Consider the following 25,713-nt stretch of genomic DNA (forward strand, 5'->3'; position numbering starts at 1 on the left):
CTAGGCCTTTTGGCTAAGAGCATTGGCGCAGAGTGATCCTTGACAGGTGCAAGGTGACCCCTGGCGTTTGTGATTTGACAAAGAATTGGAAACGATTGGCTACGAATTTATAAAAAAAAAAAAAAAAAAGCCTGTGAAGACCTGTTTTTGCCATTCTCGCTATATAATGCTTTGTCTTTCAACTTTCCTGGAAAAACCATATTGATGTATTAGTTTCTGCCTGTAGAATACTGCAAACTGCTTAGAGGGAAAATCTAGGAACTGCACTGGTAGCATATGACACCATCATCACCCAAATGTACTGAACTGCTTTCCAATATATCGTGCAAATTTTTATATGAATAAAGTATATTTTGAAATTTAAAAAAAGACACCATCATGGTGAATGAACAGGATGCCAGTGTGGACTAGGTGGAAGCACGTTTTTCCAACCTTGTGCCCGTAGCATTGATTTGACGTACCTTCTTCGAGCTTTGTAGGTGGATGTTGCATCTGTGCAATAATTGTGAGGCTGTTTCCAGTATCTTTGGTATGGTAATAATTGCAGCAATTTTTTTTTGTTCTGTTCAATTTTGTTCTGCTGGTCGGGGTCCTTAATTCTTCCCTACCCTCTGGTTGGGGGCTGGTTACCGAGTCGCTGTAATGTGGCTCACTGCTTTTGCTACTGGAGAATGGATAGCTTCCAGTAGCTTGATTTGGACAAATGTCTACTGCTAGCTGCCAATTTTCCTGCTCTGTAAGCTCAATTGTAAGGTAAAATCGCTGAGCTTGTTTTAGTGTACTTTAACTGTACATCGTCCTCTTGCATAGCCTGTAGTAGTACTCCAAACACAAGTCTCAGCTTTGCTTGGTTGGAGTACTTTTATATAAATTTCTCAAATTGTTGCAGGGTTTCTGCACGCCTGGGGATTTCCAGCGGAGGTGAAAAGTTTTTTTTAAACAAAGTTCCAGTTATTTCGGTGGAGTGCCATGGCAAGGCGTTACTCCGCTATGCAATGACTTCCCCTCGGTATCCCCGTCCATTGATGCTGCAATATTGCACTCCGGTGGCCCGGTTTAGAGCATGCGTAGTCACTAACACGTTGCACTGTGGCGACTGGCTGAGCGCTGGCGACGTTGCTGTCCCTCATTGGCTCACAGACCTGATTGTCGTGTATGATGACCAATTAGCGGCTGGGAAGCTCCGGCTCTGCCGCCAGCCTACCAATGAACGCCGTGGAGGCGGGGCGGTGAGCAAGTTGTGGCTTGGCGGCCCGCGGTGGCCCCGGCGCCGACGCGATGGGCCTGACGGTCAGGCGCGTTTCCGTGGCAGCGGCCGTACTGCTGGCCGCTGTGCTTTTCCCGCAGTTGCGGGGCGGCTTTTGGTTGCTGCGGTGCCGCCTCTTGGACGTGGGGCACGGCGGGGACACGAACACCGGGCTCAGTCTGACCTACAGCGGTGTGGAGCTGAGCCAACTGGGCGAGGCCTGGGCCTTTCGACCGAAAGCGGGGCCGGGTAAGAGCTCCGGCGGGGCGGGGGTCCACCGCGAGTAACCGAGTTGGGAGTGTGCGGATGATGGGGCCGACTCTCGGGGCTCCCTGAGACACGCCGGCCATTGGATCGTGTGGCGGGGAGCCGGGTTCTCGCTCACCCCGGGGAAGGGAGTGTCAGCCCAGTGTTGCTCCACATCACTGGGCGATATCAACTTTCAGCGACACTATTAGTGGGTGCCCAGTGTGGACTTCCTCAGCAGTGTTGGCGGTGGCTCAGTTGGTAGCACGCTGAATGTGATAAATGTGGACATACTACAGACCTTTTAGGACGCAACAAGGAAAACTTGCATTTATATAGCGCCTTTCACGGCCTCAGGATGTCCCAAAGTGCTTTACAGCCAATGACGTACTTTTGAAGTGTAGTCACTGTTGTAGAAAACGCGGCAGCGAATTTGCGAAATCAGGCAAAAATTGCCATCGAGTCAAACACGACATTAGGACAGGTGGCCAAAAGCTTGGTCGAGGTTTTAAGGTGACGAGGTTTTGGGATGGAATTCCAGAGCTTGGGACCTGGAGAGCTAAAGGCACGGCTGCCAATGGAAGTTAGGGATGTACAGGAGGCTAGAATTGGAGAGCGTAGAGTCCGAGGGTTGTAGGATGGGAGGAGGTGACCAAGATGGGGAGGGGCATAGCCATGGAGGGATTTAAACACAATGACAATTTTAACTTTCAGGTGTGATAGCTGAATGCGACTTGGTGCAAGTTCAGATACGCAGTTTTGGATGAGCTCAAGTTTATGGAGGGTGGTAGATGGGAGGCCTCCAGGAGAGCATTGGAATAGTCATGTCTGAAGGTAACAAAAGTATGGATAAGGTTTTCAGCAGCAGATTGTCTGAGGCAGCTGATGTTAGAGGTGGAATTATCAAGCTGTTCCAGAGGGCTGTAACTTGCATATAACCTATATTTTATATATATATATATAGGTCCAAAATATTTTATAGGTATGTCCAAAAGTTTGACTACCATTATCCATTTCAGATATATTGATTCAATAAGTTGATAATTTGCACTGTTGTTTATCTAATAAGTGCTTAAAGCAATGTGACACTAGCAGATTGAATTTTAAAATGTTCTAAGGATGGTTGGAAGGTGGTTTCTTTTTGAATTTGCTAGTTAGTGTCCACCCCCACTGAGCCTGCCAAATGCTGTTCAGCTCCCGGAGGAAATTGCCTCAGCCTCCCCTGCAGTCGTGTACCTGGTAACCAGTCACTTTTTCTAATGATTTAGTTATTGGTTACTAAGTATGAAAGGTGACAGAAAATGTCAATAAATGAGTGCCATTTGAAAGCATATCTTCCCTTTGGTCTGTGAGAATCTAACATCCTTTAAAAGACAGTATCACATTCAGCCCAGCTGGTGCTGTGATTTGATTGGGTAAAATGGCCACTGTGACGGTGAGCCTGTCTCATCCATCTCTGTACTATATGCTGCCTGGTAAATTGTGTCATACTGAATGCTGTTGGATTCTTTGTTCCATGTGCTTGCCTTGACAGAGATTCTGGCAATTTTTTTGAAAAATTGAAATAATACATTAATAGATTCAACCTCGAACCCTTTCCAAGCTGCAGTGATTTATCAGTTTTAATAATCTTTGTTGTCTGGCTCTGTGCAGCATTACATGGTGCATATCCATTGAGCCATCAGGGCAAGTCCCCAAGTTTTGCTTTTTGTTGTTTTCCCAGCTGTTGAATATCTGCTGGGCAGATGACTTGTTCCTGGTTTCTGCAACCAGATACTGGTAAACAAAAATTCATGTTACAATCTGTGGGGCCTGGTGTAATGGGTTACAGTTGGCTGAGGGTATGATTATAATGGGTTAACATGTTCCCTTGTAATATTCAAATAATAATGTCCACAATTCTGGCTCCATGCCACACCACAAGGTACATTAGGCCACATCTAATTTACAAACTGAATTTTAATTTCAGAAGTCCAGTTAGAAGCTAAAGCTGCTCTGCACCAGGCTCTGGAGATGAAGCGACTGGGGAAGCGAGAGAAGGCTCACAAACTATTGATGCACGCCCTCAATATGGATCCCAATTTTGTAGATGCTTTGAATGAATTGGGTGTCTTCTTAGAAGAGGATAAGGACGTTATTCAAGCTGACCATTTGTATACAAAAGCACTGACCATTTCGCCATGCGACGAGAAGGCACTGGTCAACCGTGACAGGACATTACCGCTGGTGGAAGAAATTGACCAAAGGCACTTTAGTATTATTGACCGGAAAGTTAAAAAATTGATGGCTATACCCAAAGGGAATGCAGCACTGCACCGTGTGATGGAAGAAAGTTATTACCATCATATTTATCACACTGTGGCTATCGAGGGGAATACACTGACCCTATCTGAAATCAGGCACATCATCGAAACCAGATACGCTGTGCCTGGGAAGAGCCTGGTGGAACAGAATGAAGTTATTGGGGTTGATGCAGCCATGAAATATCTCAACAAGTCTCTAGTGTCCAGAATTGGATCTGTTAATATTGATGATATTTTGCAGATTCACACAAGAGTTTTAGGATATGTTGACCCTGTAGAAGCTGGAAGATTTCGGACCAATCAAGTCTTTGTGGGTCACCACATCCCTCCCCATCCTAGAGATGTAAAGAAACAAATGCAGGAGCTTGTCCAGTGGTTAAATTCTGAAGAGGCAATGGGTCTACATCCTGTTGAATTTGCTGCCCTTGCACACTATAAGCTCGTCTACATCCATCCCTTTGTCGATGGGAATGGAAGGACTGCTCGATTACTGATGAATCTTATTCTAATGCAGGCAGGTTACCCACCGGTCACCATCCGCAAGGAGCAGCGGGCTGAGTATTACAGTGCTTTAGACTTGGCCAACGAGGGAGATGTAAGGCCATTTATCCGCTTTATTGGAAAATGCACAGAAATGACACTTGACTTACTGCTGATTGCAACAGCCGATCACTCTGTTGATAAAGGTTTACCTGAAGCTAATCCAAACCATTCAGATTATACACAAACCATTCTAGTTAAAAACTAACATGTCTCATTGCTCCACGACCTTATTTATGGACTCTGGTTGAGTTGGTGTGATCATCATCAGTGTAAACTTTAGTTAACATTTCTCTCCTTCAGAAACTTGCCAAGTTCTTTACTGGCGTGTTTTGTGTGTTAGGCTTTCACTTGGCTTTATCGAGTGACCTTGCACCAGTTTGTGCATGTTTGCATTTCTGCTCTTGGAATGCTGGTTACTTTCCAGTCTGTAAGGTACTGCAGATTAGAGCTCCAAAAACACATCTGATGAGCTTCACTTTGTGAAGTATTCTGGATTATTTCAAGGTGGGTTGTACAGGATGTGATTTAAATTGGTCACATTGCTGAACCTGGCTGTTACAAGTTAATTGGGACTGTATTTTGTAGGCTGCTCTGTGACCCACACACACTGCATCTCTCCTCCCCCTGGATTATAAATTTCTTTACAGTGCCAATTTTTCATGGTCTGCTGAAAATTTATTTGAACAAAGTTGTTTGAATATTAAAAATGTGAACATAAATGAAGGATTGGATCATGTGTACTTTCAACAGCTAAATAAAATGTCATCTGCACAGTTGGGGGGTGGGGAGAGGAAACAACTGAAAGAGGCAGGATTCTCCTAACTTGCTGGAAAATAGGGGTTGTGAATTCCAACACCTATGTTTATTGACTGGCCCCTGTCTCAATACTTGAGTAGCAGGAGCTCTACTGGTTAGATTCCGCCCCCCACCCCAAGCTGGAAGAGAGATACAGCTGGTCACTCACAAATGAGCAACAAGCAGTTTTTTGAGTGAATTCATGTTTGGTGTCCAGGAGCAGATGTTTTTTTGCTGGCAGTCTTCTTTCAACACATCCCATAGATTGAAAAAAATCAAACTGAGTTTTTCCAACCAGCCTCTTACTTGCAGCATGTAGCGAAGCTGGGATGAATGCTGTGATTTTAATATCGCCATTCTTGTTTTATACTAAACAAGGTTATAGGTTGATGAAAACAATTCTAAAATGGCAACAGGTTATTCATACCCCTGTTAAATTTTATCCAGCTGCTGGAATTCCAAGAGAAGATTTGAATGTGGTCCTTTCAGTTCATCAGTTGCTGTGGATACAGCAGAAATTAGGTATTTTTGTTTCACCATTTCTGGTCATCTTTTTAAAATTACAAGGATTAGAGCCGAAGAACTAGTGTGGCACAAACTTTGTTGGACAGTAACCCAAATGATTGTAGCTTGATTGATGTTCCTGTCAATTTGAAATTGCACTTTGTATAAATAAACCCTATTTAAACAGGTTGTTAAAACATAGTATATACACATAGTATTTAAGATGAATAAAATATTTTGCCATTCACAATGTCCTTCAATTTTTCTTTTGGCAGGTTGATGCAGCACAAAGGATGGGGGGTGCACAGACCCTTTTTAGACTTGGGTTTAATTCTCTGGACTGTGCCTTTAACATAGCGAAACGTCCCAAGGCACATCACAGGGATATTGTGATAAAAGTTTGACACCAAGCTGTACAAGTAGAAATTAACACAGGTGGCCAAAAGGTTGATCAAAAAGGAAGGTTTTAAAGGAGGATGGAGGGTCTGAGGCGGGCTGTTTTGGAGTTTGGGGCCAAGCCAACAGAAGGCATGGCCACCAATGGTTGAGTGTTTACAATCAGAGATGCTCAGGAGGGCAGACATCTCAAGTGGGCAGGGGGGGGGGCGCACGCACAAGATCAAGGCCATGAAGGGATTTGAAATCAAGGCAACGCTTAACCGGAAGACAATGTTGGTCAGCGAGCACAGGAGTGATGGGCGAGTGAGACTTAGTGAGAGTTCAGACACAGGCAGATGAGTTTTGGATCACTTCCAGTTTATGTAGGGTAGAATGGGGGAGGCTAGCCAGGAATGAGTTGTAATAGTCGAGCCTAGCAATAACAAGGGCTGCAGCAGCAGATGAGCTGAGGCAAGGGCGGGGACACGGAGGTGGAAATAGGCGGTCTTGTTATACTGCAGATATGTGGTCGAATGCTCATTTCAGGGTCAAATATGACACCAAGGTTGCGAACAGTCTGGTTCAGCCTCGGACAAGAATTGGGGAGAGGAGATGGAGTCAGTGGTTAGGGAACGGAGTTTGTAGTGGGGACTGAAAACAATGTGACCTGCCAGAAAACAACCCAATTTCAACTTGTACCTCTCCTGTAAGCTTAAACTGACATTTTAGTTGTGTGTGTTTTTTGAAAAGTACTTTTAAATCTTTTACTACGGCAACAATATCCACCCACTGGGCCTAATCAACTACAAATGTACAGAACACCTGTACAGGGACCTGCTGGTTGTGGACAACCCTTTTTAGTGTCCCCCTCCCCTTTTATAGGGGGCACTTGTAAATTATGTTTTTAGAGCCCCCCAAAAAAATCTACAAAAATATTTTTTAAAAAACAGACAAAAAAAAGGGCCTTGCGAAATGTTTGGAGTGTCCCCCAGATCGGGGGGCACTCGATCTAAAGTTATTTTGTACTCCCCAAAAAGAGTTGTGGACAACCCTCACAGGTACGCTCGCGGCCTTCCGCGAGAGGTGGGCGCCGGAGGGACTGGAGTGTATCATCACCCCCGGCAACCAACTTTTAATTTGATTTTATTTCTTTTAAAGTTTAATTTGTTGTAATTGCTGGGTTTTAGTGTCCCCCTCCCCTTTTATAGGGGGCACTTGAAAATTATGATTTTAATGCCCAAAAAAAAAATCACAAAAGGAAAGAAAAAGCACTTTTTTTTTAAAAAAGAGGGCAGTTATAAGTGTCTAGAGTGTCCCCCAGATCAGGGGGTCACTCGATCTAATGTTTATTTTGTACCCCCCAAAAGAGTTGTGGACAACCCTCACCGGTACGTGCCAGAGGGACTGGAGTGCATCATCACCCCCGGCAACCAAATTTTAATTTGATTTTATGTTTTAAAGTTTAATTTGTTTTAAAGTTTAATTTGTTTTAATTGCTGGTTTTAGTGTTCCCCTCCCCTTTTGTAGGGGGCACTTGTAAAATGTATGATTTTAGTGCCCAAAATAAAACACAAACCCCCCCCCCCCCAAAAAAAAAACAAAAAAAAAGGGCAGTTAAGTGTCTGGAGTGTCCCCCAGATCGGGCGGCACTTGATTTAATGGTTATTTTTGTCTCCTAAAAGAGTTGTGGACAACCCTCACCGGTACGTTCGCGGCCTTCCGTGAGAGACTGGAGTGCATTATTACCCCCGGCAACTAAATTTTAATTTGATTTTATATGTTTTAAAGTTTAATGTGTTTTAATTGCTGGGTTTTGTGTGTCCCCCTCCCCTTTTATAGGGGGCACTTGTAATAATTTATGCTTTTAAAGCCCCAAAAAAACACACACAAAAACATTAAAAAAGGGCAACTGGAAAGTGTCCCCCAGACTGGGGGGCACTTGATTTAATGGTTATTTTTGTCCCCCCAAAAGAGTTGTGGACAACCCTTACTCACTGAAGGTTAACTAGTGGGAAGAATTCCAGCCCTCTGTCAATAATGCCTACGATAGGTCTGTGTGGTTCAGGTATCACGATTACTGAATCTTCCACATCAAGCTGACTTGGTTCCAATCTTACTCAACTATGTCACCTTCAAGCCAAAGATACCATTGTTGTCTTTTTGCATTCTCTTTTTTTTTCCCCCAACCTGGAAGAAGAATTTGCAAAAGGGTGTGCACTCCATTATGGACATCCAATGAGTGATGTCAATATTGCTTGATCAGATTGGTACCTTGTTTTAAACATCAACACACTATGTTCACCTTGAACCAATGGAACTTGTTTTTACCCAGTCTTAATCTTTAACCAACATTGCATTATAATGCAATTATCTAAAACATTTAATCAAGAACAAAAAATAGCACAGCCAACAATATCAAACGACGAGGTCGAAAGTAACGGTCCCGTGATCCTGCTACGCTTGGGCAAAAAGAATGAAAAGTAACAGTAGCTTTCAGGGTAATTATTTAAAACTACAAAACAGACAATATTGTAAATAAAACACATACAAGCCATTCTCTGTAAATACAATAGAGCAACTGCTTAAAAAATTCTGACAGAGAAAAGCAATGTGGAGCTTCCATCAAGGATATTTAACACTTGTCAAACTCTTTTTTAAAAAAAAATCATTGAGATTATTTACAGTTCAGCGCTGCTCAGTCGAATCCCTGTCCGTATGCCTAAGGATGCAAAATGGTTTCCGTAGAGGCAGTTCAGATTTTTTTTTTACACAGCAGTTTAACTGTGAATGCTGTAATCACGGGTTACTTTTTCAACAGCATCTTTGCAAAGTCTGCATTGGTCATCTTTTTGGTCTCTCCCACAAGAGAGGAATCATCCTTCGCGTTGCCAACCTGATTCCTCAATGTGCCATTTTCAGTATTTGCTCCTGATACAGGCAAGCGTTGTAATGCACGAGGTACAAGTGCAAGCTGTGTTCGACCTTTGCCCCTCCTAGAAAAGCATCACAATTGATATGAGATAATTCACATGAATCAACAAGAAGTTCCCAAACTTTGACCACTTAGCAGGCCCTGGACAGTCAATTTTCATTCTCAAGCCCTATTTAAAAGATTTTTGTCACTATCCACAGCTTATCTCTCAGTTTTGTACATCTAAGCCAAGGTTCCCATTCAGTCCACCCATGTGGGCATATTGGCTGCCACTCTGGATTGGAGCTTGTCTATGTTTGTATTGATCGGCTCCCTGCCCACTCCATCTCCATTCTCCTTTTCCTGTCACTATATTTGGCACTCAATTTTCTTCATCCCAATTTCCACTCCAATACTAATCATCATCATAGGCAGTCCCTCGGAATCGAGGAAGACTTGCTTCCACTCCTGTAGTGAGTTCTTTGGTGGCTGAACAGTCCAATATAAGAGCCACAGACTCTGTCACAAGTGGGACAGATAATCGTTGAGGGAAGGGGGGGGTGGAACTGGTTCACCGCACGCTCTTTCCGCTGTCTGCACTTGATTCCTGCATGCTCTCGGCGTTGAGACTCGAGGTGCTCAGCGCCCTCTCATAGAAAATATCTGTTCTCCCCAATCTCTTTCTAGATAAGTGCACTGACATCAAGGTTCTGAAAGCTCAAATGCTGTTTTGAGGTCCTACCCCAGTTGTACATTTCATTACATTCCTTGCCCTAACCCTCATACTAGTGGCTCTCATCTTCATTCCTATCTTAGCCTGTTCCCTTACATTTCCAGCACTGTTTAAGCTTCTCATCTCTTAAGCTCTGGCACTTTCCATTGCTGAAATACCATCCCTATATATATGTGATTGCAACCTGCACTGAAACTCATACTGCACAGTCATCTTCTTCATGGTCATTATATCCCTCACTCAACCTCCCCCTACACTGAACTCGGCCACCCCAGCCCTGGCTAAACTAGTCCCTCCAAGGTTGCAATTACTGACCTCATCAGTTCTTATTTTGGCTATAAACATTTCCTTGCCTGCACCAAACCCGTCCCCGTGCCACAACAATCTGCAGCTTCTTCCCCATTTCTCCCCAGACACACATTTTTTTCCACGATGCATCATTTACCCCCACAATCCTTTCCTCACCACTTAAATACTATTCCTATATCCAATACTTTCCTAATCTGCATCCTGTTCCTATGTTCATATGTAGGAGAGGACACAATCAGAATTGTTTCCAGTAAGGAATGGTTGAACTTCTAAACTGCAAAAAGTCAATTTTACAAAGTAAATATCACTGTTCCTCTCTAAATAGACATTACTAACTTCAAAATGAACTTTGACAAAAGAGAACACATTACTGTCTAATCATTTGCATCGCTAGTTTTTGACACATGCACCCAGGTACAAATGGTTGAATCTATCCTAGTTTATAGCGCACAAAGGATAGACTAAATAAAATGGAGACACGTATGAAACAGGAGCCTGCATTCAAAACAAATGCAAACAGGCATCATTTACAGACTGTACCTCATTCAGATGGTACTTGCAGATGAATTTCTGGATAATTTAACCAGCTTTAGATGGGCAACTAACCTGGTCACTAATTCTAACTATCACCCACATTAGCTGCTTCAATTTTTCTAACAGTTTGATCAGCACTTACGCTCCATACACCTGCCGAGGAAGCAACGAACCAGAAGGTCTGCCAGTTTCAACCTTCGTAGTCTGCTTTCTCTGTGGAGGATTACTGATGGCCACGCTGATCGTGTGATCTTTAACCATCATTCCATCCAACTTAAGAACAGCCTGAGAGGCCTGGGCTTCATTTTCGTATTCAACATATGCCAGACCCTGAAACAAAAGTCATTTAAATGTTATTCAAACTCAAGAAATCTCAAATTAAAAAAAGCTAGGGTGTAACTAATTCATATTTGAGTTGCTAATGAATGGGACCAGTCACTCATCAACCAATACAAACTTCGTTAAAACATTCAGAGCCAGAGAATACAAAGATAGACAGAAATAAAAACAAAAAATGCTGGAGATTTACAGCTGTTTTTATTTCAAATTCCAGCTTCTGCAGTATTTTGCCTTTGTAAAAAAGAAAGAAAATGGTCTTCACAGATCCTCTACATGGACTCAAGTGACAGCAGGCAAGCTTTATAGCTTACGGTAGTTTTCATTTCTGGGGGGCTGGGGAGGTGAATGTACAAATACAACACCACTCAAGAATCCCGCTTGATTGGCACCCCGTCCACCACTGGCGCACTGGCTGCAGTGTGTACCATCTACAAGATAGACTGCAGCAACTCGCCAAGGCTTCTTTGACAGCACCTTCCAAACCCATGGGCGGAGCAGGCTCGAGGGGCCGTATGGCCTTTTCCTGCTCCTATTTCTTATGTTCTTATGACCTCTACCAATAGAAGGATAAGGGCCAGCAGGCACATGGGAACACCATCACCTCCAAGTTCCCCTCCAAGTCATACATCATCCTGGCTTGGAAATATATCGCTGTTCCTTCATTGTCACTGGGTCAAAATCCTGGAACTCACTCCCCAATAGTACAGTGGGAAAACCTTCATCATGGGGACTGCAGTGGTTCAAGGCGGCGGCTCATCACCACCATCTCAAGGGCAATTAGGCATGGGCAATAAATGTTGTCCTTGACAATGATGCCCACATCCCAGGAATTAATTTTAAAAATTGTGAGCCTCAAATCTGGCATTCCAGTCTACAGGATAGGTGTTTTGGGCTAATTTTGTGTTAGATGTCTGCAGCATATTGCAATTACTGTTCTAACTTCATGGTTCTCCAGCACTGCAGCAGAGTGTGCACCAGAGACTCTAATCTCCCAAAGCAGGACAAGTAGTTTTCAGCCGACATGAGCGTTCACAGGAAACCCAACACAAGCCAGCTTGGCCAGTCAAGATTCGTTACTGATAAGGCGAGGCGATTTAATATCTACAGTTTATGTGCCTATGGACACACAGTTCCTTTGAAATTTATCAATTATCCAGAGAGAGGAAGTTACTCAGCATTTGCTCAAGATCTGAAAGGTTCTTGCTTCATAGATGAGCTCCATACACCGCCTTCTCAATAGGCTACTGTGCAAGAGGATGTACCTTTGGTTTTCCAGAGCGATTAGTGACAAGACGGATCTCCTTTAGGATTCCATGCTCTTTGCAGATCTCCTCCAGGTCCTCTCTAGTGCAGGAGAACGGTAAACCCGATATAAAAACCTTGTGTTTCTCTAGGCTGGTGCTGTACCGAAACACCTGGAGAAGAAAGCACACAAAACATGAAGACTTACACTGTTAAAAACACATTTCGTTAAAGTTCTGCTGCTTCTGTTCAATGCAGTAGATCCTGAAAAATTCAGCCCTTCATTGCTGCCTTGCAAGATTTGCAAAATAGTGGCTACCAGAAAATATCAGAATCCGTGACAAAGCACGTGAGTAAATGAGAATACATTGTTACAAAATGCATGAGGAAACAAAGGTCTGCATGAGGATTGAAGGAAACATCTCAGAAAATCTTGAGATGAGAGCAAAATTCCATCAGAGTTGCACTTCATCATGTAGCTTGTACAATATTGTTTCGAACCATATCACAAACAAGCCAATGGGATAGAGATACCCTGCAGGCAGTGAGCTTGAGAAGTGTTGCTGACAGGACCTGTGGTTAAATAGGTCCTTTCACTTCGGCTAATTGGAACTTCTTGAAAGAAAAGTTGCACAAGGCAAGGGAAATCGTAGAAAAACAACAAAATCATAAGACAGATATCAAAAGCAGTACCTTAAATTCTGGATTCTTTGTTTTGTCGATGCAAGGTGAAACAAACATTGGCCGGCCCTCCAACTCCTGGCGGTCAAGCCGTAAGGCGTTTGTTGCCGCATTCTCCTCTTTAAACTCCACATAACAATATCCTCGAAAATGTCCCCGATTACTGTAAACAGGGCGGATTTCTGCAATCTGGCCAAAGCTTTCAAACATTTCCTTCAGCCTTTCCTCAGGATTGGGCATGGAGTATGAGAGGTTACTGACAAACACAGTCAGGTGATCTTTGCTGTTATCGTGAAGAACTTTGTTCTTTGTGGCAGCTACAGCTTTTTGTTTTTGCAATGCTGGAGACTCCAGGGGCTTCGCATTGCTTTTACGACCAAACAGACCACATTCTGCCGACATATCTTCCTCATCCTCTTCCAGTTCCCCAGCTCGAGGCTTTTTATTTGGTTGATCTGAAATTCAAAAGATGAATCATTAGAAATCTCCTCTTGCGGCTATAAATGGGGCAGGAGAATAGGAAAAAAACTAAAGCAACAGGGGTGCCTGCCCAAGCCAGAATACAAGCCCACTAGTGACAAAATATAGTAGAAACCAGAGTTAAATCTGTGATTTGATTACGCCTCAGCTGAAGTATTGAGGACAATTCTGGGCACCTCACTTCAGGAAAGATGTAAAGGCCTTGGAAAGGGTACAGAGGAGGTTTATCAGGATGTTACCAGGGATGAAGGACTTCATTTATGAAGAGAGGTTGGAAAAGTTAGGACTGTTCTCCTTGAAACAGACAAGGTGGCCTAATAGAAGCTAACAAGCTGGTGAGAGGTTTTGATAGAGTAGATAGAGGAAAACTACTCTGTCTGGTGAGTGGGTCAATAACCAGAGGTCGTAGTTTTAAATCATTAGCTAAAGATCTAGACGGGAAATGAGGAGAATGTTTTTCAATCAGCGTTGTCGGGATCGGGAATACTCTACTTGAAAATGTGGTGGAAGCGGATTCCATAAATAATTTTAAATGCGACTTGGGTAGGTTCTTTGAGCACGAGGAAGTTACAAGGTTACGGACAAAAAGCGGGGAGGTGGGACTAAGCACGACTGCGCTTTCACAAAGCCAGCACAGGCACGACGAGCCGAATGGGCTATAAATTCTCTGATTCAAATCCACAGGGGAAATCTGTTACTAACTGAACAGCACATATTCCAGTATGGTCTGGCATACTTTTGTGAGTGTAGAAGTAAATGAGGGAGTTCTGAAACAGGAAAATCCTGTTCCAACCAGGTCCTGTTGAGTGGTTAGTTACTCAGTACTAAATTCCCCAGTCAATTGATATTTGAGACTGGAAATTATGTAAGTGCACTTTGTACCGTCTCCTCTCACTTGTTCAGTATATATAAATGCATTTAGATAACTAATCAACAGCTATCGCTAAATTATATCTGTTCACCATAAGAGCCTGTCGCTGAAAACTGAGGAGTTGTGTGGTATATTTGATATAACAGCATTTCTCCATAAGGCTGTGAGAACAAAAGTTTAAAATTTCCCCATGTTAGTTTTAAAACAAATTCTTGCCCTCTCATTACTGTCCCATTCTACCAGATTTTCTCTCTTTAAAATGTTGGCACATACAGAATAGAGCTCATTCATTAACTCCATGAGCTGCAGTCTTCTCATCGGGTGTCATACCTAATTGTGCACCCCATTCCTCCTCATCTGCTTTGCGTTTGTCTCCAGGTAATGCCTGTTTCTGGGCCTTTTTTGCAGCTTTCTTTTCAGATCTGCCTTTCTTCCGCTGCGCATTTTTCTCCTCTTCCTGTTTTGTCAGCAGGGCTTCCTTCTCTGCAGCCTGGGTAAAATATTAAGAGTTAAAATTTGGAGTTAAAAAACAGAATTCACATCAAGGTGGATTTTCTTTTTCTTTTAATAATATTTACGGCTAATTTCGGTGTAGCCTAGTTGAGTGAGAGGGAAGAGTACGAACTCGTTAGATAGCTAATTAATGTATATTGCCCAATCATATCTATCCCCCACAAAAACCAGCTGCTATTCACCTAATAAACTGTTAAAGAATTTAAAGTTTTTTTAGCTACTAAAGTCAGTGTTCAGACTAGAGGCTCACGACTATCCAGAAGATGAGATACTGCTCCTGAAGCTTGTGCTGAGAGCCTGGTTGCTGCCTGCTTTCCCTATTTCCTTTACTGGTGGTCACGTGGGGCGAGTCTGCTGTTGGCCTGGCCGGGGTTGGCGTATGGGATGGACAACCTTTCATCACAAGAAAGTGCTGGCAGAGTGTCCACACCAATGGACTGACCCAATTGTTTCATAGACTAATGGCCCTGTGGGGTTTTATTTTCAGACACATTCCTTTTTTCGTTTGTGCGGATCACTCCCACATCTTTTCCCGTTCGCAACCATTTGCCTGTTTGTATGTCTTTCCATCACTGATGATTTTTTACATCAACTGACCACTTTCCATTAAGCAGTTAGCAAGTCATTTAATCCATTTACTCCCCATCCACAACTGGCTCATTAGTTCTGACGAAGGGTCATCGAGCTGAAATGTTAACTGTTTCTCTCCACAGATGTTGCCTGATCTGCTGAGTACTTCCAACATTTTCTGCTTTTATTTCAGGTTTCTAGCATTTGTAGTATTTTAGTGACCTATCGGTTAATTCTCTCCTCTCCCCCTTTTATCTTTATTTTGATCAGCCTCTACTTCTCCGTCCTGATGCAAGGTATAGACCCAAACATTAAAACTTGTTGTTTCCCTTTATGGATGCTAACTGATCTGCTATTTATTTCCAGCATTTTCTGTTTTTATTTTAGATTTCCAATATTTGTATTTTTTTTTCTTTTTAATCTGCAATGAAGACATTCGCCGTGCTGAATCCTATAACACATTGTTTGTCTTAAAGTCTCCTAGGATTGTGTATTCAATTAAATTGGCTTTTGCCATAATCAAAATTTGAACTAGCCAAGCCATTCCTCAGAGTTAGCTACAAAAACACAAACTTCCTTCTGATCCAAAATGTGACAAAACTCCCCATTTGTCACAGAACTTGTATTGTCTACTATGTTGACTGGGGAGTCATCCAGCACACAGCACCTGACCCGGGATCACTTCATGGTATAGTGTAGAAGGAGCTTTACTCAGCGTCAAACTTGTACTGTACCATAACTGGGAGTACACAATGATGGCCATCAGTGCCAAGTGGAAAAGACCTCAATTCTCTAGTAATGGAGTCTCCAATCTTAATGAACACACTGAAGGGGAATTCAGAGGGTGAGACATTCCAAGCCGCCCCTACACAGCTTCCTATGGTCAGCCTCCCTTAATGTACTATGCACATCAATGATTTCAGTGCATCCCCGACAGAGGTGACTAATTATTGCACCCCGGCATTGGTATTTCCAAAAGTGACGTCACACTGGCAGAAAGCACAATTCACAATATACTAACTTTAGCTCTCCGCACATTAACTCGGTTAAGTCTGGTCTCCGTCTTCTCTACAGCTAGGTCCCAATCTTCCAGAGAGCCTGAAAAAGGAGAGAGGGATAAAAGGTGTTTGTACAACTCAGAACGAGTTTCAGGAATCCTGTTGGAAGGCGCTCTTAAATTACTGACGGAGATGCTTCAGTGTTAAACTTGGCCAATAGGATTGACTCCATGCAGCTCAGCAAATGTTTCCAGGGAGTAGCTGAACCATACAGGCCAGGTTTGATCCCGGGACTGGGACTGCGTCAGAGTGTTGGTTAGACTCCTACAATTAACCTCAGTGCCTGGGCTGCAAGGAGATAGTCAACCTTGGTTCCTGATTGCTAGCCAGTGACACCTGCTGATGGTGTATGTTGGACACTGGGTAAGGATAAGATCAGATTCAGCTGTGATGCCTCTTCAGTCTAGTTCCTGCTTACTGCCAAAGGTCACACATGAATCAGGGCCACTTGGCCTAGGTACCAAAGCGTGATTAGTGCCTTTGGAAACCCTTCAGGATAGGAGAAAAGAGAGAGAGAACTTCCATTTATATAACACCATATCACATCTTCCGGATGTTTACAACAAATTATAACCAGTGCATTTGAAGTAAAGCACCTGTTATATGGTAAATATGGCAGCTAAATTTGAACACAGCAAATGAATGAATGAATGATCAGATAATCGTTTTTAGTGGTGCTGAATGAAGGAGGAATGTTTCCGGGATATTGGGATAACTCAACTCTTTTCCAAATAGTACCATCAGGAGAGCAGAATTTATTCTTGTAAGTTTGGTAACTTTGCACTGTAACATCCTGTGAGTGTACAGGATGTCCTTACCTGACATCCACACACAAATATGTTCTACCCAGAGTGACTGGACAGTGATCAGGAGCAGGAATATTTGATGTTTTTTTTCCTGCCTTAGACCATGGGCATTGCAGCGCTTCCACAAGAGGCTGGAATCGGCCAATTAATAGAGCAGGGATTGGTACCTTTCAAGTTCAGGATTCTTGGGGCTAGAATGCGTCAGAAACCTCTCCATTTCTTTGGAACTATAAACTAACAGAAGAAGAACTCAAAGCTTCCCTGGTCAAGGACACTTGTTCTGTGGCTTAGGAAAGAACCTTCCACACCTGTAGGACCAGACGTCGTTCAATAGTAACACCCTCTGACTGTCCGGAGATCAGTTCCTGAATCTTGGCTCTCAAGGAATGTAGCCTTCCCTAACAATCTGTCTTCTGACAAGACAAAGTCACACTCATTTGAAACAGTCAGATACAGCTTCTCAGCAGCCACCACTGTTACATAGGTCAATATTTGTAATGGGGGGGGGGGAGATCCTAGTAAAGTGTTAATATCTGCAAGTAGTTCCAAGGAGTCCATCAACATTTGCAAGGAGTCCATGGGAATGTGACAGTATCTGCAAGGGGTCCCCGAGAGCAAGATGCTCCTGGCAGAATGCCAATTATTTCCTTGAGGCTCCCTCATCCACAGCCTTTGAAACAAGTCTCAGTCTCAAAAATATAATTTCACATATTTCAATCCAAAGTCATATAAGTTAATCTCATATTACTTTATCCACCTAAGTAGTTCTTTACTCAGCCAGTACGACTGTTTTAACAGCTTCACTTTCACATTACACACCTTCACTTCATTTTCAGCCGTATAATATACTCTAAGGCCTCCGGAATTCTTTAATCGGACACTTAACATTATACACTCACTTACCCTCTACCCTCTCGAAGGCGAGCAGCACATCACAGACATGCTCAGGATAGTCGGTGGTACATTGTACTGCCCGATGCAAGGCCTTTCTGCAGTGCTGGGGATCACCATGAGCTCTACAACATAACAACGTGCAAAGAGACAATATAGTGAATGTTTTGTGAATGTATGCAAATGCACATACAAGCAGTGGCAGTTTCGGCACTGTGACAGAATCCACAGATCCACTCACTCTATCTTTGCTGTAACATGCATTTTTCTAAGGTCACAATTGTGTTTCCTTGCTATCCCAGTGGCCAGAATCATTGTTTTAATAATATGCTCTTACTTTTCATTACATTTGCTTGATTTTTAATCAGGCATTTTATTAATAATTCCTATAACCTAATCTGTTCCTTGAGTATTTATATTATTTTTATCTCTATATGTTCCTATGACCTTAGTTCTCATTCCTTCTTTTAAATTTTTTTTTTAGGTTACTACTATATCCATCTAAACACTCCCCACCCCGCCCCCCTCCCCTCCCCGGTTTACTAGTTTAAAGTTCTTTCTACAGACCTTGGTTCCCACACCGTTCAGGTACAGCCCACCCCAGGGATACATTATGTGAAGAATGGCCATTTGGGCAGGGTACTGAAGAGCACCCACTGCCCGTACACCATACTCTCATCAACCAGTGCCTTAAGGACAGGATGGAAGACAATTTGTGAAAATTAAGTGAACTGTTGTTTGACGAGACTGATGCTCTTACCGCTCCAAATTGCAATACTCCAGCCACATGTTGGCGTACATTGCATTCCCTTTGGTCATTATTCGATCCCAGAGTTCCCGAGCTTTCTGCATATTTTTACAGAGTCTTGCCTAGAAAGGAATTTTAAATTGTAAGCACACAAACAAGGGGCAAGCAATAATCATAATACTGTTCAACCCTCCTATAATCAAACACACAGCACAAACCACCTCTCTTCATCCCTGGGGTCACACAGCACAAACTAGTCATCCTCATCTTCAGGCCCACAGGGCACAAACTAGTCAACCTCATCCTCAGGGCCATAGGACACAAACTAGTCACCCTCATCCTCAGGGCCATAGGGCACAAACTAGTCAACCTCATCCTCAGGGCCATAGGACACAAACTAGTCACCCTCATCCTCAGGGCCATAGGACACAAACTAGTCACCCTCATCCTCAGGGCCATAGGACACAAACTAGTCACCCTCATCCTCAGGGCCATAGGAAACAAACTAGTCACCCTCATCCTCAGGGCCATAGGGCACATACTAGTCACCCTCATCCTCAGGGCCATAGGGCACAAACTAGTCACCCTCATCCTCAGGGCCATAGGGCACAAACTAGTCACCCTCATCCTCAGGGCCATAGGGCACAAACTAGTCACCCTCATCCTCAGGGCCATAGGACACAAACTAGTCACCCTCATCCTCAGGGCCATAGGGCACATACTAGTCACCCTCATCCTCAGGGCCATAGGGCACAAACTAGTCACCCTCATCCTCAGGGCCATAGGGCACATACTAGTCACCCTCATCCTCAGGGCCATAGGACACAAACTAGTCACCCTCATCCTCAGGGCCATAGGACACAAACTAGTCACCCTCATCCTCAGGGCCATAGGACACAAACTAGTCACCCTCATCCTCAGGGCCATAGGGCACAAACTAGTCACCCTCATCCTCAGGGCCATAGGACACAAACTAGTCACCCTCATCCTCAGGGCCATAGGACACAAACTAGTCACCCTCATCCTCAGGGCCATAGGACACAAACTAGTCAACCTCATCCTCAGGGCCATAGGACACAAACTAGTCACCCTCATCCTCAGGGCCATAGGACACAAACTAGTCACCCTCATCCTCAGGGCCATAGGGCACAAACTAGTCACCCTCATCCTCAGAGCCATAGGACACAAACTAGTCACCCTCATCCTCAGGGCCATAGGACACAAACTAGTCACCCTCATCCTCAGGGCCATAGGACACAAACTAGTCACCCTCATCCTCAGGGCCATAGGACACAAACTAGTCACCCTCATCCTCAGGGCCATAGGACACAAACTAGTCACCCTCATCCTCAGGGCCATAGGACACAAACTAGTCACCCTCATCCTCAGGGCCATAGGACACAAACTAGTCAACCTCATCCTCAGGGCCATAGGACACAAACTAGTCACCCTCATCCTCAGGGCCATAGGGCACAAACTAGTCACCCTCATCCTCAGGGCCATAGGACACAAACTAGTCACCCTCATCCTCAGGCCCACACCTCACAAACCAGACACCCTCATCCTCCAAGGCCCACACAGCACAAACTAGTCACCCTCATCCTCAGGCCCACACCTCACAAACTAGTCACCCTCATCCTCCAAGGCACAAACTAATTACCCTCATCAGCAGCGACACATTGAGTAAGGGTGGTTTACACTGTGTCGCTGCTGACGAGGGTAATTAGTTTGTGCCTTGGAGGATGAGGGTGAGTAGCTTGTGAGGTGTGGGCCTGAGGATGAGAGTGTTTCAAGAACAGCATAAACCAACTGAACTAATTCCAAAATATATGTAGGGCAAACCTTCTCTCCCCAGGAACACACAGGTAAAGTAGCTACCTCCCCAGAAACACAGCACAGACCATTCTTCCTCATCTCTAGATACACACATTGCCAGTTCCTCCTCCTCCTCCTCCACCCCCCACAAACACTTTTAATCTGACAAATCACCTAGATACCCTTTGCACAACTTATATATAGGAAAAGTGGCTGAAGTCAGTAATGTACGCTGGTAATAATGAAGCTTTTGAATTTGCAGATGAGGAAGAAACTCAAAACTGGATAATTTGTGTCCTTGATGAATCTAATTCAAATCCAAGGAGACCTGGCAATTATTTGAGTAACAGTTAATTAAGCTGGAATGTTCAAATTATTGAGTCAGCTTGGAATTTTCAGAGATAAGTGAGGTCATATAGCTTCAGCAGTTGCTATGGCTAGAAGATGAAAAGAATGCTGAAAATAAAGATAAAGATTCACTATAATGATGTTTAGCACAGATTATATTTATTATTTTCCTTTTGGGGAGCTGATGTATATCTCCTGTAAATATATTATAAATTCACTTGATAGCTAAGCTCTGAAACAACTCTGGTGTGATGCTCTGTTTGGGCTCAATTTTCCCCAGTGATTTGTGCCGTTTTTTTTGAGCAGGCTGCTTTTTTTGGCCTAAGTTAAAAAAACCACAGTTTCCCCAATCAATTTAGGAAATCGGCGCAGGTAAGTGCAGCAGGTGCCCAGACACACACAGAGACAGAGACGGAGAGAGAGAGCGGGGGGGCAATGTGTTTTATTAATGTATTGGGAGCTGGCTGTTTATTTCACTTTGCTTGCATTGTGTCCCTCGTTACTACGGCAGACCCAATGTTTTTGACGCAGATCCAGGCTCCACCCCCAAAACTAAAGGACAGGTTAGGCCACACCAAAATGAAGAAATCCAATGGAGAAAATTAGAACATTTTTTTTTGGCGTATTTGGGCTCCCAAAAAATGGGCGTAACTCTTCAAGTACGCCAAAAAAAAACCTTTGGGGAAAATTGAGCCCACAATGTTTGAAGATGCGAGAATGATCCTATGGATGCACAGGACAGATCTAGTAGCCAAAGACATTTTTAAAGAAAGATCTTGTTTGTTAACCTGGACATATTACCAAAGTATACCTAGCTAACAGGACTAGTGAAGGTACTCGTGAAATTGTGAGTGGCTAAGAACGCGCCTACGAGATTAATCTAAAATACAGAAGCCAGAGTATCTAAGATAAGGACAGAAAAGACCCAAAACGTTTGTGCTGTTTTTCTGGGGAGGGAGCTGCTTTACCTGTGTGCTCCAGGTACAGGTCTCAGCTATTGTATAATATGGAATTAAATAACATAGAACACAAATACATAAACACATACGTAAATATCTGCAAAATATTTGAACAAAGATGACCATGTGAACTTGTGAGAAAACAACCAGTTATGTACAAAGTCTCGCTCCCTTATGTTCATGTATATTCAAACCCAATTTAAGCAAGGCTGATCTCCAACAGCAATATATTGCACATATATTCCCACAGATGATTCACCATTGTCACGGGACAGAATAAGGGCAAGCTATTGAAATCCCAGAGATGTGAGGTATGCATCTACATGGTGTGATTTGAGTAAACTGGAAGCAAGCCATTATGATCTTGTGGAAGCAAGTTTCCTCCCAGCACAAGCAGCCCAGCTGAGAGAGGGGTAAAAACAGAAAATATGCAAAACCTCAACATGGGAGCAGATCCCTCCTGCAAACAGTGGAAGATAATTTCTTATGTAGAGGTATTCTCCACAGGGGCAATCCAGATAAAAGGGCTGCATAAACCACCCCCACCCGAGTCCCAGACTCATCACGAGCAAGAGTTGGTTGCTGTATGTCTGCAGTGGGGTACACTGTAGACATATACATGGAAATAAGTATGTGCAAACAATTTAATAATGTGGGCTGGTTATCAGGGAATGTTGTCTCTGTCCTGACCTCAATAATATGTTGTCACATAGAAATCATCTACTCAATGGGAAAGAGACTTAGTAGAATTTTTCAGATTTATAAAATGATTGACAAAGTTGACCCAGACAAAGTATTCACACATCGGCTGGATTTTCGCCGACTTTGCAACCAGGTTTTCGCCGCGATTTGACCCTCCGCGGCGAAAACCTGGTCGGCAGGATCTTCGGGCACCTCTTTGGGGTGGCACTGGGGAGAGGTGCGCAAACGTGAAATGCCGCAGATTGCGTTACCGTCGTACTTTCGGCACTCTCCCAACCCTTACACCATGCCCGGAATACCAACAGGGTCAAACCTGCTGTTGCAGCCCTGCCAGCAGCAAAAAGGTAAGTTAAAGTTTTTATTTTTTAATTATTTTTGAGCGATTTAGTAGATAAGGGTTTTTTGAATGTTTTGTGAATGTTTTTTGCAATTTTTTTGTTTTTTGTTTTTTCCCACTGTTACCGGCGCCGGACTAAAGTTGCCGAAATTCACGGTTTGCGCTGCGAATCCTCGTGCAACACTGACTTTACCGATTGCATACGTAAAGGCTGAAGGTTCTTTCTAAAAACGTTAATTTTGGCGTAAAACTACCATTTTCGCCGAAAACCGCAAGTCTAGCCCAAAGGTTTTAAATATTTACAATTTAAAAATAAGGATATTAGGAGTAAATAGGGAATCCAGACCAAAGTATTTCACACAACGGGTAATTATCATCTAGAATAAGTTACCTGGGATGGTCATTAAAGCAAATAGAATGAATGGGCGAATGATAAGAGACTGCTGGGAACTGATCTGAAACATACATTGCTGCCTATAACAGAGTTTACTGAGACCTGATTTCCCCCTCCCTCAAATGTTTCCAGAAGACAAAACAGACAAGCCAAAAGCCTCATCCAAATTAATCCAGAAATCATTGAATTACCTTTATGAAGATAGAGCTACCATTCCCAAAGGCACTACATGTACCTCAATACACTCCCTTTGTATTTGGGATTACATGTTCTAGGATTGTATCACTGGCTTCCTTATTGCTTACTACGGTTTGAAATATTTTCTCAAAAGCCCCCAGGTTCCACGTGTAGTCTTACCTCAATCCTCGCCCAATTCTGTAAAATTGTACATGAGGGGTCACCACTCTCACTGTATCCTGCAGGAAGGCCAGAAGTAACTTCAGTTTTTATTAGCCACAGAAAAAACACTGCATAAAAGACTGAATACAACTGATCTAGTGAATAAATCGAATTAACTCTCAAACCAAGGAAAAATACTAGATGGAATTAGGAACCCAGCCAGCAATGTCCTGAGCGGGACTGTAAAGACTAGATATAGGTAGCAGCCAAATATCTTCATCTTTCCTGAATTATACAAGGGACAAAAATCAACACATTTAACTGAAGGCCGAGGGGATTAACAATTGTAAACTGCTGAAACGTGACGTGCGTAATAAATATGTTTACCGCGAGTGACGCACAACACCACACACTGAGCAAGGAACTTGTGCCGCAGTGCTTAATAATAGAATGCAGCTGTAACAAATACTCTAAAGAGGGCCATTAACATTTAAAATGTTATTTCTTCCCTGCGCTCATGAACTGAACTGCCACAAGTACAATGCCAACTCTCCCTCCTAGAATAGCTGCCTTCATTTTCTCCAAAGTGAGGCAACAGAATTAAAGCCATTGAATGTGGTACGGGGCTGATTTTTGAGCCGGTGTCATATACTCTAGTCATTTCTATTCAACGATAACATCCATAACATAGAACTAATGGAATTTCTAGGGGCTAGTGATCCTTAGCTAGCAATCAGTGGAATATTAAAATGTTCTTCCTGCAAAACAATAAAATAGATAAAAAGGAGGTTTGTGAAAAGCAAAAGTATTGGTGAAGTCAAAATAATTGAAACATTAAAAGAATATTTTCTAGAAATATTCACTAAAGATCAAAATATTAACTTGCTATCCAATTTCTATAGTACGTTCAGTACCCGAGAGAAGTTTAAAGTCAGCGTGGCAGAGGCACCTGATCAAGGAACTCGAGACCAACAAAAATCCTCTGGGTCAGAGGTACATATTGTAAGGTTCTGAAGGACACCAGGGAGGAATTAGTGGAACACTGGCTATCATCACAAATCACAGAGGTTTCAGTAGAAGAGGAGGTAATTCAGCCAACTGTGCATAACTATTCTATTTACCTATACATTTATTCCAAGTGTTTATCTAATTCCAGTCCTGCAGATCTTCACTAGTGCTCAATAATTTATTCACTGGGCACTGTTGAGGTTCTGCAAAACTGAAGGCAAGCAAACATGGTGCCCTATATTTAGAAAGTTAACAATTCTGACACAGGAAACTACACACCCATTAACTCAACATCTGCAACAAGTAAAATAATTTAATCTACTCTAAAACACAGCTGGAAGAATACGTGTATAGCAATAACTGAGTAAGAAAGAGCCAGCAAGGATTTAGAAAGGGAAAATCCTGGCTAACAAATGTGATAAATCTTGAATTTGCCAGACAGGGCAGTAGAATAAATATTAGGATTTTTCAAAATGCAGTTGGATTCTATAACAGGTTGGTTAATGTATTAGAGAGAGATAAAGTTCAATGGCGGAATGACCATTTCTCACCTCTGGCTCCCCCTATGTTCTCAAAAGCATGCCAGGTAAATCAGAAAATAGCAGAAATCAAATCTGCTCATGACTAACTGACTACAGCATACTATTTTTAAAACATAAAAGCACAAACATACGCTGTTCTATATCCTGTTTCAAGTAGTCCACACCACGACTGAAAGCTGATCTGAGCTCCTCCAGCTCTTTACTGGAATCTATTCAAACAAAATGACAAAGAATTAACAGGAAAGCAAACCTCTACATGGAAAGGGATTAGGGAGGGGGGGGGGGTAGAGAGAGAGAGAAAGATGGAGAGTGGAGAGAGTTAGGCAACATCATGGTCAACTTTTTATCCACAAAGTTATGGGCTTGGTCTCAGTGCTGAAGGTAATGAATGTGTCCAGCCATCCAATTCTGCCTCAACTGATTAAGGAGAGTTTAATTGTTCAAATGCAAGTTCTCAGTCACTCAAATACTCCTACTGCTGCTGTGAGGACTGGTTCACTTTTTGCTTAGTGTACTGTTATTCAACAGCAGGTAGATGGAAAGACAAGCATTGTGCCTTTCATTTGCT

At 43.0% G+C, this 25,713-nt stretch overlaps 2 protein-coding genes across 2 annotated transcripts in view; one reads left to right on the top strand and one right to left on the bottom strand.

The window, feature by feature from the left end:
• Window positions 1–1,192: 1,192 nt before the first annotated feature.
• On the top strand, window positions 1,193–5,887 carry ficd (FIC domain protein adenylyltransferase). The gene is made up of 2 exons (XM_070887770.1): window positions 1,193–1,495; window positions 3,462–5,887. The coding sequence occupies exons 1-2, from the start codon at window positions 1,279–1,281 to the stop codon at window positions 4,541–4,543; spliced, it is 1,299 nt and encodes a 432-aa protein (XP_070743871.1). The 5' UTR covers window positions 1,193–1,278; the 3' UTR covers window positions 4,544–5,887.
• A 2,490-nt stretch (window positions 5,888–8,377) lies between these two features.
• sart3 (spliceosome associated factor 3, U4/U6 recycling protein) overlaps window positions 8,378–25,713 on the bottom strand; it is a 46,764-nt gene continuing 29,428 nt past the window's right edge. Inside the window, exons 10-19 of the mRNA XM_070887771.1 lie at window positions 25,277–25,354; window positions 23,614–23,672; window positions 18,714–18,823; window positions 17,966–18,078; window positions 16,220–16,296; window positions 14,446–14,605; window positions 12,777–13,219; window positions 12,104–12,256; window positions 10,645–10,832; window positions 8,378–9,008 (exon numbers count right to left, since the gene is read on the bottom strand). Of these exons, the coding sequence (XP_070743872.1) occupies window positions 8,819–9,008; window positions 10,645–10,832; window positions 12,104–12,256; window positions 12,777–13,219; window positions 14,446–14,605; window positions 16,220–16,296; window positions 17,966–18,078; window positions 18,714–18,823; window positions 23,614–23,672; window positions 25,277–25,354 (1,571 nt within the window). The 3' untranslated portion in view covers window positions 8,378–8,818. The remainder of the gene's footprint in view (window positions 9,009–10,644; window positions 10,833–12,103; window positions 12,257–12,776; window positions 13,220–14,445; window positions 14,606–16,219; window positions 16,297–17,965; window positions 18,079–18,713; window positions 18,824–23,613; window positions 23,673–25,276; window positions 25,355–25,713) is intronic.

This window comes from Pristiophorus japonicus, chromosome 8 (genome assembly GCF_044704955.1).
Source record: "Pristiophorus japonicus isolate sPriJap1 chromosome 8, sPriJap1.hap1, whole genome shotgun sequence".
In the NCBI taxonomy this organism is placed as follows: domain Eukaryota; kingdom Metazoa; phylum Chordata; class Chondrichthyes; family Pristiophoridae; genus Pristiophorus; species Pristiophorus japonicus.

What these genes read in the sequence shown, in the direction of transcription:
- ficd (XM_070887770.1), top strand. Translation starts at nt 1,279, where the DNA reads ATGGGCCTGACGGTCAGGCGCGTTTCCGTGGCAGCGGCCGTACTGCTG. An exon ending in TCGACCGAAAGCGGGGCCGG is followed by an intron (nt 1,496 to 3,461) that starts GTAAGAGCTCCG and finishes TTTTAATTTCAG; the next exon opens with AAGTCCAGTTAGAAGCTAAA.